At 46.5% G+C, this 15,004-nt stretch overlaps 2 protein-coding genes across 4 annotated transcripts in view; one reads left to right on the top strand and one right to left on the bottom strand.

The window, feature by feature from the left end:
* LOC140394424 (WW domain-binding protein 2-like) overlaps positions 1-12,256 on the bottom strand; it is a 43,763-nt gene extending 31,507 nt beyond the window's left edge. The window contains exon 1 of one of the 2 annotated variants that reach the window (XM_072481685.1): positions 11,976-12,256. In XM_072481685.1, coding sequence (XP_072337786.1) covers positions 11,976-12,034 — 59 coding nt within the window. In that variant the 5' untranslated portion in view covers positions 12,035-12,256. Of the gene's footprint in view, positions 1-2,579; positions 2,836-11,975 lie in introns of those variants that run through there. The other variant, XM_072481686.1, reaches the window with a different exon arrangement.
* Positions 1-15,004, top strand: part of ccdc78 (coiled-coil domain containing 78) — a 140,702-nt gene that overhangs the window by 40,297 nt on the left and 85,401 nt on the right. Inside the window, exon 1 of one of the 2 annotated variants that reach the window (XM_072481682.1) lies at positions 4,308-4,514. The exons of the other annotated variant lie outside the window; for it this stretch is intronic. The gene's annotated coding sequence lies outside the window, so the exon portion shown is untranslated. Of the gene's footprint in view, positions 1-4,307; positions 4,515-15,004 lie in introns of those variants that run through there. 2 annotated transcript variants of the gene reach the window in all.

Genomic DNA, 15,004 nt, shown 5'->3' with positions numbered 1-15,004 from the left:
GCTGCCACTTCATTCTGAGCTGCTTCCCTTCCCCCCCCTGGTATTGTCTGTCAGTGATGGTCGGCCATTGCTGTTCAGTCTTGGACAGGGGGAGGCAGCCGGTCACAAGTCTGCCTCAGCTGGAATAGGATTACGAACTTGCGTTATTGCTGCTATTCTGAACCACCGAGCCAACAGAGCCAATTGCACCTCCACCCTGCTTCTAGTTCATTAGTTCAAACCATGACACAGCGTGAAAATTGGCTGCTGCATTTCTTACCTTTATAACAGTGGCCGCACTGCAGACGTATCGCATTGGCTGTAATCAGGGCATTGAGAAAGCACTCATTCAAGAGCTACCTTCTCTTCAGCCTACTTCAACTAATGGAGACTTTTAATAATTCTTTCAGAGGATGTGGGCCTCGCAGGATCCACCGAACAGGCGCCGGAATGTGGCGACTAGGGGTTTTTCACAGTAACTTCATTGAAGCCTACTTGTGACAATAAGCAATTTTCATTTCATTTCATTTCGCCAGCATTTACTGCCAATCCCTAATTGAGAAGGTGGTGGTGAGCTGCCTTCTTGAACTGCTGCAGACCATGTGGTGTTGGTACACCCACAGTGCTGTTGGGGAGGGAGCTCCAGGATTTTGACCCAGCGACAGCGAAGAAATGGTGACATGTTTCCAAGTCAGGATTGTGAGTGGCTTAACTGGAGGGGGAACTTGCAGGTGGTGGTGTTCCAATCCATTGGTGTGGGATGACTTAGCTCTGTTTATTGCATGCTGTTCATCCTGTGGCAATAAAGTCGTCCTGTGTTGCAGCTTCACTAAGTTGACCCTTAATTTTTGATGTGCCTGGCGCTGGCTTGGCCTCCTGCACATTACATTGAACCAGGGTCGATCCCTTGGCTTGGTGGTAATGGTTGAGTGGGAGATACACCAGGTTACTGGGGCTGTTTAGCACAGGGCTAAATCGCTGGCTTTTAAAGCAGACCAAGGCAGGCCGGCAGCACGGTTCAATTCCCGTACCAGCCTCCCCGAACAGGCGCCAGAATGTGGCGACTAGGGGCTTTTCACAGTAACTTCATTTTGAAGCCTACGTGTGACAATAAGCGATTTTCATTTCATTTTCATTTTCATGAGGTTACAGATTGTGGTTATATACAATTTACTGCTACTGATGGTCCGCACGCCTCATGGATGCCCAGTTTTTGAGTTGCTAGATCTGTTCGAAACCTATCCCATTTAGCATATTGGTAGTGGCCTGGAGGGAATCCTCAAAGTGTATCCCCAGTTTGGAAGGGGAATGTCAACAAAACATTCTCTGTTATTTTAGATTTTTCCTCATGGTTAAATCCCAGGTATCTGCCAAGAACTGTCATGATCCCCTAGGATTATGCACATCAAAGATTCACAACACTGAGCTCGTAATTTAAATCTGATATATTACCTGCTTTTAAAAAAATTGGAAAACGGACGGCATGTTGGGCAGTGGTTAGCACTGGGACTACGGCGCTGAGGATCCGGGTTCGAATCTCGGCCCTGGGTCACTGTCCATGTGGAGTTTGCACATTCTCCCCATGTCTGTGTGGGTTTCACCCCACAACCCAAAGATGTGCAGATTAGGTGGATTGGCCACAGTAAATTGCCCCTTAATTGGGAAAAAATAAATTGGGTACTCTAAATTTATATAAAAAACATGAAAAAAAAACATAGAAGACAATTGTATATGTGCAAAATATTCAGTTCTAATCAACCCCATTCTTGGTGTTTATCATATGCAGAGATTCCTGTCTAACCATCAGGGGTGGAAATGAGAGAATTGTTTTGGATGCTTCCAGTGACAATGGGGTCACATTTAGCAGTTTCGCTAAATTGCTACTGGCAGTCATTGTGGTGCAGGTTGGTCACATTGCCCATGGCCACTATGTTTTTATTAGTTCTGAAATCAATTGTTCCAATCTTAAAGGTGCCCCAGTCAAGGTTATTCAACTCCGCATAATTGAGGATCGAACATGGGGGGCGCGATTCTCCGCTCCCGCGCCGGTTGGGAGAATCCCCTGGCGCGCCATTTCTCCCCGCGATGCCGGTCCGACGCCCCCCCGCGATTTACCCAAGCGGCGGGAACGGCCCCGTCGAGTTCTGCGCGGCGCAGGCCGGAGAATTGCCCAGGACACCCAAAATGCCGATTCTCCGCTACACCCGCTGTTCTCCGGCCCGGATGGGCCGAGCGGCCTGCCCAAAACGACGGCTTCCCGCCGACGCCATCCACACTTTCACCGGGGTGGGACTCAAAAGGGGTCTGGCCCGCGATCGGTGCCCACCGATCGGCGGGCCGGCCTCTCTGAAGGAGGACCTCCTTTCCTCTGCGCCCTGCAAGATCCATCCGCCAGCTTCTTGCGGGACGGCCTCGGGGAGGACGGCAACCACGACGCTGCTGTCGCGACACGCCCCCGAGTTTCTCGTGGCCCCGATCCTAGCCCATTTTCGGGCCCTGAATCGGTCGAGATCAGGGCCGTTTTGCGTCGTCGTGAACCTCGACGGCGTTCTCGACGGCGCGGGCACTTAGTCGCGGGAGCGGAGAATCGCGCCCGTTACCTTCTTGTCCATGCAGTTTAGCTGATAATTGAAACGCTACCAGGGAAACCCTTTTAATAGGGGTTTTGCATATAATTAACTGTGCAATTCATTTGAAGTAATTAATAGTTGCAATGCCTCATCTCAGACTGTGCAGTGAATAATGCAGTGTCACCAAGGGTAAACAAGACATTATCAGTCAATTATTCTTCCAGGATTATCCAGGACTGAGCTAAAACCATATAATTATCTCTTCTCGAGCCCATTTTGGTTTTGCCAGTTTGCAGGATATGACAGGTCTTTGAAAAACGTAACAGTTAATGTTCCTGTTGTGATAGAAGGTTGGGAGATCATCACTGAAGTAAGATGAAACAATGACTGAAACCATGGTAACAAAGTTCTGACATCATTTGTTTTGATATGCATTGTAACTATTCTGTGTGGGCCATCTGAGGATGAGATGAATATTGGTCAAGTGAATTCAATAGTATCAGTTACTATTTGTTTGGTTAGAAGCCATAGACTCCTTAAAGATCTTTCAAAGAGTTGACATTCTGTTTTGATTAAACGAATGTGCAGTATGTTGATTAAAGGAATTAAGCACAGTGTGGTGTTCCCATTGGTGGAAGGGTTGAGAAGCAAAGAACATGGTAGCACAAGTGGTTAGCCCTGTAGCTTCACAGCGCCAGGATCCCAGGTTCGATTCCCCGCTGGGTCACCGTCTGTGCGGAGTCTGCACGTTCTCCCTGTGTCTGCGTGGGTTTCCTCCGGGTGCTCCGGTTTCCTCCTACAGTCCAAAGACGTGCAGGTTAGGTGGATTGGCTATGCTAAATTGCCCTTAGTGTCCAAAAAGGTTAGGAGGAGTTATTGGGTTACGAGGATAGGGTGGAAGTGAGGGCTTAAGTGGGTCGGTGCAGACTCGATGGGCCGAATGGCCTTCTTCTGTACTGTATGTTTTATGTTCTACTTACAGTGATTGGCAAAAGAGTCAAAGGCAACACGAGGAAAGACTTTTTTATGCAGCGAGTGGTTAGGATCTGGGATGCACGGCCTCGAGAGATGGTGGAGACAAATTCAAGCATGGCTTTCAAAAGAGAATTGGCTCAGTACTTGAAGGGGAAGAAAAATGTTCTGGCCACAGGGAAAGGACCGGGGAGTGGGACCTGCTGCTAAATCTCTCTTGCAGAGAGCCAGAAGGACATAGTGGTCCAAATGGGATCCTTCTGTGCTGTGACCACTCTATGATTCTTTGTTATGTTAGAGGGTTGGTTGGATTTGGATCTGAAAGCGAGGTGAATGTGACATGTTGGATCACATTCCTCATGTTGTCAGTAAATTCAGACATACTGGATTCAAATTGTATTTGTTGCCTTTTATAACCGGAAAGTGGCATCTATGAACAGGACAAAACTTTCATTAAAGCATTCAGTAATGCATAGTTCTATCCAGTGATCCTAGGAGATGGAGGATAAGTTAGGGTCCCTGGGGAGTGTGATTTATTTTGTATCAGGGTTGTGATTTAATAAGCACAATAAACATTAGAGCTGCTAAGCAGAAGCTGGAAGTTGCAAAAGGTTGTCTGCTCATCGATGATCAGTGATCTTGTAATAAATGTGACACCCCTTCATTCCTGGAGCGACTGCCCACGTTGACCATTGTGAGATGTTGTTTGAAATGTATCAGGGCTGCAACAAAGCAATGAGTCATCAACACACATCTGACCATGTGTCTGCATGGACGATTCACGTCACTTCTTCTGCAGCAAGTGGAGAAGTTCAATGGCTAAACCTTCAAATGAGGAACATCCCTGAAATGCAGGCTAACGGAGCAAGTGTTAATGCTTGGAGAAGGGCAGGTGGGAAATCCGTGACCTGGGAAATGCAGAGATTCCTGTGAAAACACAGTCCCCGTTACTGGAACTTCATTGGCTGAAATGGAAGTTTGAATAAGAGCCAGGTGAGTAAGAATGAAGGTGATGGTTTTATTTGCCCACAGGATGTAAGCAATGTTGACAAGGATGTTCTGAAGTGGAGGTGATGCCAAGTTTTCTCTTCGATGATGCAGTCACAATCATTTTCATCATTGCAGACCAGATCCATCGCTTGGCAGTGTTAAAAGTTGACATGCCCAACCTAAACCACAGATAAATGAATCCGTAATCGAGTTAGCAAATCGGGCAACTCGTATTGTGGTAATGATTTTATCTTTTAGTCTTTTACTGATTTATTTGGTGCCAGGGATACATTGATCCATTTCAGTAACTAATCTGATGTTATTTCTCAGCGTCTCTACGGATGCTATTAGACCTGCTGAGCGTTTCTGGAATTTTCTGTTTGTATTTCAAGCTTCCAGGATCCACAATATCCTGCTTTTGTGTTTTCATGATATAACTAACATATGTGCTCAATCTAGGTGAATAGTTGAGATACATTTGATGTAACCCGCAACTTGACCATTTTGGAGTCCTAGAAGTCTACAAAGCAGAAAAGGTCCTTTATTCCATCACATACGCACCATTCTTCTTAAATGTTACGAGGGTCTCTGCCTCCACAACCATTTCAGGCAGTGAGTTCCAGATCCACCCCCCTCCCCACCCTCTGGGTGAACATAAGAACATAAGAACTAGGAGCAGGAGTCGGCCATCTGGCCCCTCGAGCCTGCTCCGCCATTCAATGAGATCATGGCTGATCTTTTGTGGACTCAGCTCCACTTTCCGGCATGAACACCATAAGCCTTAATCCCTTTATTCTTCAAAAAACTATCTATCGTTATCTTAAAAACATTTAATGAAGGAGCCTCTACTGCTTCACTGGGCAAGGAATTCCAGAGATTCACAACCTTTTGGGTGAAGAAGTTCCTCCTAAGCTCAGTCCTAAATCTACTTCCTCTTATTTTGAGGCTATGCCCCCTAGTTCTGCTTTCACCCGCCAGTGGAAACAACCTGCCCGCATCTATCCTATCTATTCCCTTCATAATTTTATATGTTTCCATAAGATCCTCCCCGCATCCTTCTAAATTCCAACGAGTACAGTCCCAGTCTACTCAACCTCTCCTTGTAATCCAACCCCCTCAGCTCTGGGATTAACCTAGTGAATCTCCTCTGCACACCCTCCAGTGCCAGTACATCCTTTCTCAGGTAAGGAGACCAAAACTGAACACAATACTCCAGGTGTGGCCTCACTAACACTAAAAGGTTTTTCCTCACATCCCCTCTAAACCTCCTGGCTTAAATCCATGTCCACTGCTCATTGATCCCTCTCATTGAGGAATCGTTTCTTCTTGTCTACTTTATCTATGCCCCTCATAATTTTATACATCTCAATCGTGTGCCCCTTCTGCTCCAAGGAAAACAACCCAGTTAGGGGCTGGTTTAGCACACTGGGCTAAATCGCTGGCTTTGAAAGCAGACCAAGGCAGGCCAGCAGCACGGTTCAATTCCTGTACCAGCCTCCCCGAACAGGCGCTGCAATATGGCGACTAGGGACTTTTCACAGTAACTTCATTTGAAGCCTACTTGTGACAATAAGCGATTTTCATTTCATTTCAGTCTATCTAATCTCTCTCCATAACTAAAACTCTCCAGCCCAGGTGATGGCCTGGTAAATCCCCTTTCCAGTTCTACCACATCCCTCCTATAATGTGGATTCCAAAATTGCACACAATACTCGAGCTGTGGCCTAACCAACGTTTTATACATTTCCAGCAAAAACCTCCCTGCTCTTCAACTCTATGTCTCGGCCAATGAAGGCAAGTATACCAAATGCCTTCTTAACCATTTCATCCATCTGTTCTGCTACCTGAAGGGACGGGGGTACATGCACACCAAGATCCCTCTGATCCTTGGTGCTCCCCAGGGTCTTGCCGTTCATCATGTATTTCCTTGCTCTTTCTGTCCTGCCCAAGTGCATCACTTCACACTTATCTGGATTGAATTCCATTTGCCACTGAACAACCTTTCTGACCAGCCTGTTTATATGCTCCTGTAATCTAAGGCTATCCTCCTCACCATTTACCACCCCACCAATTTTCGCATTGTCCACAAACTTACTGATTAACCTTCCCAAATTCAAATCTAAATCATTGGTATGAACCACAAACAGCAAAGGACCCAAAACTGATCCCTGAGGCACCCCACTGGAACCAGGCTTCCAGTCAGAAAGACAGCTCTCGACCATCATCCTCTGCTTCCTGCCACTCAGCCAATTCTGCATCCATTGGCTCTTACCTTCATTATCAGTCTCCCATGTGGGACCTTATCAAAAGCCTTGCTGAAGCCCAAATAGACTACATCAAATGCATTTCCCTCATCGACACACCTGGTCATCTCTTTGGAAAATTCAATCAAGTTGGTCAGACATGACCTCCCTTTAACAAAACCATGCTGACTGTTCTTGATTAATTGCTGCCTCTCCAAATGCAGATTAATTCTGTCTCTCAGAATTTCTTCCAATTGTTTCCCCACCATTGGGGTTAGACTGACTGGCCTGTAGATTCCTGGTTTATCCCGTCCTCCTTTCTTGAATAATGGTACCACATTGGCTATCCTCCCGTCCTCCAGCATCTCTCCTGTGGCCAGAGAGGAATTGAAAGTTATTGCCAGCGCACCTGTTATTTCCTCCCTTGCCTCACTCAACAGCCTAGGATACATTTCATCTGGCCCTGGAGGTTTATCAATTTTTAAGCCTGTCAAACCACTCAGAACCTCCTCTCTGTCTATGTTAATTTCTTTAATTTGATCACACTCCTCCCTGATTTCTAAACCCACATCATCCTTCTCACTAGTGAACACTGACATAAAGTATTCATTTAGAACCCTACCAACATCCTCCGGCTCCACATACAAATTGCCACTGTGGTCCTTAATGGGCCCAACTGTTTCCCAAGCTATCCTTTTACCCTTAATGTACTTGTAAAACAACTTAGGATTTTCCTTTATTTTACCTGCCAGCTTCCTATCATGTCCTCTTTTTGCACTCCTAATTTCTTTTTTAAGTTCCCTCTTGCACATTTTATAATCCTCTAGGGCTTCTGCTGTTTTGAGCCCTCGATATCTGCCATAAGCCTTCCCTTTTCTCTTTATCCAGTGCTGCATCTCCCTTTATATCCAGAGTTCACTGGATTTGTTGATCCCATCCTTTTTCTTTAGTGGAACATGTTGGCCCTGAACACTCCTATTTCCTTCTTGAATGTGTCCCACTGTTCTGTCACAGATTTACCCAAAAGTGTCTGCTCCCAGTCCGTTCTTGCCAAATCACATCTGATCTTACTAAAATTGGCCTTCCCCAGTTTAGGGCTTTGATTTCAGGCCCATCTTTGTCTTTTTCCATAACATTCTTGAATCTAACTGAGTTATGATCGCTGTCTGCAAAATGCTCCCCACTGATACTTCAACCACTTGCCGAGCTTCATTATCTAAAATTAAGTTCAGGACCGCCCCTATCTTGTAGGTCCTTCTATGTAATAGCTTAAAAATCTCTCCTGGTTGCATTTTAACAATTCTGCTCCCTCTAAACTTTTCAGACGATGACTACCCCAGTTAATATTGGGGAAGTTGAAATCCCCACTATCACTACCCGACTGCTTTTACACTTCTCTGAAATTTGCCTACGTATCTGCTCTTCTATTTCTCTCAGACTGTTTGGAGGGCTACAGAACACGCTCAGCAAAGTGATTGTTCCTTTTTTGTTTTTAAGTTCTGTTAGAAAGGTTGATGGCCACAGGGAACTCTTGCACTACCTTCCTCTACTCTGCCTGGTGGTCACCTATGCCCATTCTGCCTGTTCAACCTTCATCTGCGGTGTGACCATCTCACTGAATGTCCTACCCACGACTTGCTCAGCATCGCGGATACTCCACAGTGAAATCCACCCTCAACTCCAGTTCCAACAAGCGGTTAACCTTGAGTTGCAGTTGGACACACCTCCTGCACACCAGGGACAACTGAAGCTTCCATGATTTGCCACATAGCACAGGAGGAGCATATCATGAGTATGAGCTCTCTGCCATGACTACCCTTATGCACCTTATTTACTCCCTTTTTTAACAAACTATTATGGTTATATAAGAATACCTCCCTTGCTTGTGGTACAGGATTATGCATTAAATAGTTGGAGGAGGAGGTATTGTGAAGGTAATCTTGGATATTCTTTATATAGTCAATAAAGAATAACATGAAGGTCTATTTGATGTTAATCTGGTTTTGTGCCTTAGCTGTGTGGGGAGGTTAACTTGTTATCTGCATAACCTGGGAAATGTCTAAAGAGGGAGTGGAAAGGGCCAGACGAAGGAAAATCGATTAAAAACAGAGGGCTTTTCTGGTTTAACATAAATTGATCTTTTTGATGGACACAATACCATTTTGCCACCAAACTTCACAAAGTGTTGGATCTGTTGTTATTTTGTTGAGGGGGTGCAGTGATCCCAAAGCAATATCCAATCCTAAAATCCCACACTGGCTTTATTAATAACTAGAGGTGCCACAGATGTTGAAACCAAATTTGTTACTGGAGGAAGAGGTAGATAATATGAAAGTCTTCACAGACAGTACTAATCCGTTAATATTCCATAGGCCTATGCCTGTGACTGCTCACAAGATCAGTTTATCATGCCTTATTGGTGTATGGGGGAAGATGGAGAGATACTGAGTAGAGACCAGGATACTGTGAAAATGCAGAGCCATCTGTGGTAGGCATCAGCCACCTCAGATGCAAACTCCAGCTTGGCTCCCAGGTCTCAGGAGGATAATAGCCTGCCTAGCTGAAGAAGAACCATGGGGTTCCAGTGGTGAAAGATGTGAATGCCTGCATTTCCCATTGTGATTCGTAACATTGCATTCCCAGCTCTTGCACGCTTGAAAGCTGCATAGTCCCCAATTTTATTGCAAGACATGGACATTTCCCCATGGAAGGAGGAGCAGCCTATTCTTCCGATAAGGCACATTGGAACCCTCAGGACTCAACTTTGAGTTCAACAATTTTAGACTCCACCTTGATCTTTTTTTATACCCCACTCTTTTTTTTGTACCCCTCCCCCACTGGGCCACCTGTCACTTGTTCTCAAGTTTTACTTTCATTGAGCACTGACCTTCTTCCATTCTGACATCTCGCCTTTACGTAACTACTAGCACCTTCTCCTGCCATTGACCCCTCCTCTGTCTCACGACCTACATATCTTTTTGCAATCTCTCCTAGCTCTCACCAATTGCTGACCTTCTACTCTGTCCCAGCCCACTCCACACCCCTTATACAGTAAACATTCCAACACATTTCTACCTCTCTTTAACTCTGAACAAGAGTCATATGCGCTCAAAACATTAAGGTCTGTCCACAGCTACTGCCAAATTTCCTGGGGTTTTTCCAGCATATTCTGTTTTTGTCCCTTTAATCAGGCCACGGGGAGTCCACACCAAGTAAGAAAGACAAACTTTGGTTTAATTACAGTTACGTTCTATACAACTCCCTATCGGGTCTCTCCTTGGTTGGTGCATTACTGGCCGACCTATTAAAAGCAATTGAATAGAGCTCCCCCGCCCCTAAGGGGGGGAGCGCGTACTCCGCGAGAACCATGGGAGAGTTAATCATTCTCACCCCATAAGTCCTGTGCGGGATATTACAGTCCCTCACTTTATTTGCTGGGAGAAGCACATTCCATGAGAACCAGAGAAAGATACTGGGCGGGATTCTCCGTTTCTGAGACTAAGCGTCGATGCCGGGGCAGAATTCATGGACTTTCACAAGAGAAAATGTGGCACCGCTCCTGGACCGATTCTGCTAACGTGGAGGGACTAGCACCAGCAGCTCGTGGAACAGAATCGATTCCAATGAAAAACGGTGCGGGGATTGGCCGGGTCCCTGATTGACACTCGAGAGGCTGAGAAGCTGCAGCTGCATAAACACACTGCACTCCCCGCACACGCTCACCCCAGCCAACAAGATGGCACTGGTTGAGCTGGAGTGCACTCATACAGCCAATGGGTTGGCTGGGGCCAGAGGACACCCAGGGGGCGGGCTACGGGGACACCATATGCCTCAAGGTCATAAGTTCAAAGTGAGCTGTCAGCAGTGTGTGCAGCCTTGCCGGCTGCGGCAATGGTGTTCAGTGCCCGCCCACCCCGACCCCACAGCCCACCTCCTGTCCACCCACCGTTACGCCTCCCTAGCCCTGGCAGAAGCCCTCCGGCCAGCGGCACAACTATGGTCATGTTGGACAGTTTGCGTACCCCCCCCCCTCTCGCTCAGCAGCCACCACACTAAGTTCACAATTTTAAAAGCACAAATGAATCGTGAACTCGGCCCATCGGAGGCGGAGAATCGCGGAGACCTTGGAGAATACCAGGTCGGGCCCCCTAATGTTATGCAAATGGTGTCTACTGTATGTGGGTTCCGGAACGCATTGATGCCACTGTCGATGTGCTGGAGCATTTCGATTTGGCGTCAGATCGGCACCTGTCGCGCTTTTGACGTCAGAACCGATTCTCCGCCCAATCCTTTCCCAATTTTGGCGTCGGCCACCGGAGAATCCCACCCACCAAGTTTAAATGAAAATGGGAGCTGGAACATTGATACTGAACCATTCTCGATTTGCCTCCCATCATTACAAATTTACTGAAAAAATAGTTAATAGAAGTTATGGGAAAAGACCGCTGGAGGAATTAAATACTAGAGTGGCACGGTGGCACAGTGGTTAGCACTGCTGTCTCACAGCCACAGGGACCCGGGTTCCATTCCGACCTCGAGTGACTGTGTTGAGTTTGTACATTGTCCCCGTGTCTGCGTGGATTTCCTCCGGGTGCTCCGGTTTCCTCCCACAGTCCAAATATATGCAGGTTAGATGGATTGGCCATGCAAAGATTGCCCGTTAAGTGGGGTTGAGGGGATGAGAGGGAGTGGGCATAGGTAGGGTGCTCTTTCGGAGGGTCAGTATTGACTCAATGGGCCGATGGGCCTCCTTCTGCACTGTAGGGATTCCATGATTCTGTGATAAAATGTTCGTAGAGATCTCGAAGGAAGGTTTTCTCATTGCTTACTGAAAGATGCATTGGATGAGTGAATATTGATTATTATCCCTTTGAGGGGTATACGGGCAAATTAGTTCTGACCATTACGAATTTAACTCATAATTAGGGCTGATATACTGTCTAATAACCACCCAAATACTTTACATTTCTCCCACTTGTCATGCAAAGCAATAATTCTACTGATATTTTTCTACAAGATTGGGATAAGTCTAACTTCTTTGATATTATGTGCTTGCTGCACATGTTTTAAAACTATATTCCTCTGTTTCAAATGCATGTTAATTATTACAAGTTGCATTGCCACATCAATAGCGAAGCGCTTAATTTACCATACATTAGCACATTTGTAGAACATTCATAACTTATTTCCAAACATCTCGGTCAAACCGTTTTGCCTCTACCTTTCTGGGTTTTGTAGAATTGGCATTCCATTCTGTGACCCAACTGTATTCACTGCCATTCTTTTGCAATTTCTCTTTACGCTCCTCACATATCTGCCGATGTGAACCTCTTCCTCTTTACTGCCCCTTTCCCTCTCTTTCTGCCATCCCTTCTCCACCTGTTTAACACACTATCCCTCGCTCCTCATTTCCCCTTGCTCCTCTTTTATTTTCTCTCTATCTCCCCTGCTTTGTCTTTCCCCTCTTCTCGCTCTCTCTTCCTATTTTCCTCCCACCCTATTACCCGGCCTCTTGGTCTCTCTTGCTCTTCTTTTTCTTTTTCTCTCCCTCTCTCCTCATGTAACATGCCAATATGTCACAATCGACTACAAACTGATATGTCACCAGCCATAACCTTGAAGTGCAAGGTTTACAAAGACAGACGGAAATTTCAAACTGTTCAAGGTAACACAAATGTGGCAAATTCAACTCCATAGTATCCCTACGGTGCAAGAGAAGGCCATTCGGCCCATCGAGTCTGCACCGACCCTCCGAAAGAGCACTTCACCTACTCCCCCGCACTTTCCGTGTAACCCCACCCAACCTGCACACCCCTAGACTCTAAGATGCAATTTAGCGCGGCCAATTCATCTAACCTGCACGTCTTTAGACTGTGGGAGGAAACCGGAGCACTCAGAGGAAACCCACGCAGACACGGGGAGAAAGTGCAAACTCCACACAGACAGTCACCCAAGGCCGGGATCGAACCCGGGTCCCTGGTGAGGCAGCAGTGCTAACCACTGTGCCCCTCTTATGATTCCCTCATTCCCTTATTAAATAAAGGGTGACTGAAACATATTTTTGTTAGGAATTATCCTCCACTGTTGTATCTTGGTGCACACTGAAATTTCAATTCTTGTCAGTGAAAGGCAGTTTGGGTTTGAGATCAATGCTAACTAAGTGCATGGAGTATAAACTGGGGGGTAAGGTCCTAACGTCAAACTACGAAACAAAACTCCATCCTTGGGGAAATCTCACTCTGGTGTTAGACTGGACCCAGACTCTGGGTTCAGGCTGTATGAATACACCAGATGCAGGAGTAGTGCAAAGCTAATGGACCTTTCACCATTGCCACAGTCACCCACTCTAAGTGAGCTAAAATTGGGTGCCCAGGCCTAGAAACGTGGTTGACACTGTGCCCATTGAACGGGCAAAAATGAGTACATGGGCATCCAACATGGTGGATGAGGTCTAAGCAGAATTGCTGCTCCCTACTTGCTCTCCCTCTGGCTTTGCAGCAGCTCCAAAGATGATCATGGTTCCCCACTCAATACTTTGATTTTGCCCTCTCTCCGCCCCACCCGCCTCACAGGGTCTGCCTCAAGGTCGCAGCGGCCGAAAATTAACACCCCCATCACCAGGGAGGCAGACGGGAGGTGTTCAAAATCACAAAGGGTCTAATTAGCGTTTTTAAAAGATGTGTTCGCAGCTTGAGGGCATCGCAGGCTAGGCCGGCATTTATTGTCCATTCCAAATTGCCCTTGAGAAGATGGTGGTGAGCCGCCTTCGTGAGCCGCTGCAGTCCATGAGGTGTAGGTACACCCACAGTGCTGTTAGGGAGGGAGTTCCAGGATTGTGTCCCTGTGACAGTGCTGGATCGGCTATAAATTTCCAAGTGAGGATTATGTGTGGCTTGGAGGGGAACTTCCAGGTGGTGATGTTCCCAAGTGGCTGCTGCCCTTCTCCTCCTCGATGGTAGTGGTCATGGGTTGAAGGAGTATTGCTGGGTTCCTGCAGTGCATCTTGTAGATGGTACACATGGCTGCTACTGTGCATTGGTGGTGGCGGGAGTGATCTTTGTGGATGGGGAGCCAATCAAATGGGCTGTTTTGTCCTTGATGGTGTCAAGATTTTTGGGTGTTGCTGGAGTTGCACTCATCCAAGCAAGCGGGGAATATCCCAACACATTCCTGACTTGTGCCTTGTGGACAGGCGGGGAGTCAGGAGGTAAGTTACTCGTTGCAGTTTGCTAGCCTCTGACCTGCTCTTGTAGCCACAGTATTTATATGGTTGGCCCAGTTCAATTTTGGCGTAACCACAGGATGTTGATAGCAGATAGGGAGAAACTATATCCCGGAAGCGGAAGGGTCAGGGACCATGGCACACTGATGATTTGGTAAACGAACCAGAGGTGACATGAGAGAAATCTTTTTTAATGATCTGAGAGTGCCTGAGAGTGTGCTGCTGACTGATTCCATTGTGGAATCAGGTAAGCAAAGTGAAGAGAGAACACTTTCAGGGGTGGTGGGAGGGAAATGGGAGAGTGGGACTAGCTGAATAACTCTGACAGAGAGCCAGCATAGACACAACGTGCTGGATGGCCTTCCATGTTCTCACCATTCTCTGATTCTATGATTCCGCAGCTTACCTGTCCAACCTAGTGAGCCGCTGTAGGCCCAATAATTTAAAAAAAAAAATATTTTATTGAAAATTTTTGGTCAACCATCACAGTACATTGTGTATCCTTTACACAATAATATAACAGTATAAATAACAATGACCTGTTTTATAAACAAAGAATAAATAATATATAACAAAAACGAAAACTAAAACTAAATGGCAACTGCCTTGTCTCAGATAAACACTCTCCAAAAATATGATTTAACAGTCCAATATACAATTATTTATAGCAATGACCTATACATATTATACATATATATTAATAACCCTGAGACTCCTTCTGGTTCCCCCCCCCCCCCCCCCCCCCCCCGGGCTGCTGCTGCTGCCTTCTTCTTTTCCATTCCCTCTATCTTTCTGTGAGGTATTCGACGAACGGTTGCCACCGCCTGGTGAACCCTTGAGCCGATCCCCTTAGGACGAACTTAATCCGCTCCAGCTTTATAAACCCTGCCATGTCATTTATCCAGGTCTCCACCCCCGGGGGCTTGGCTTCCTTCCACATCAACAGTATCCTGCGCCGGGCTACGAGGGACGCAAAGGCCAAAACATCGGCCTCTCTCGCCTCCTGCACTCCCGGCTCTTGTGCAACC

This window comes from Scyliorhinus torazame, chromosome 17 (genome assembly GCF_047496885.1).
Source record: "Scyliorhinus torazame isolate Kashiwa2021f chromosome 17, sScyTor2.1, whole genome shotgun sequence".
Taxonomy (NCBI): Eukaryota; Metazoa; Chordata; class Chondrichthyes; order Carcharhiniformes; family Scyliorhinidae; genus Scyliorhinus; species Scyliorhinus torazame.
The sequence above is the reverse complement of the archived record's forward strand: the minus strand, read 5'-3'. Positions and strand labels throughout refer to the sequence as shown.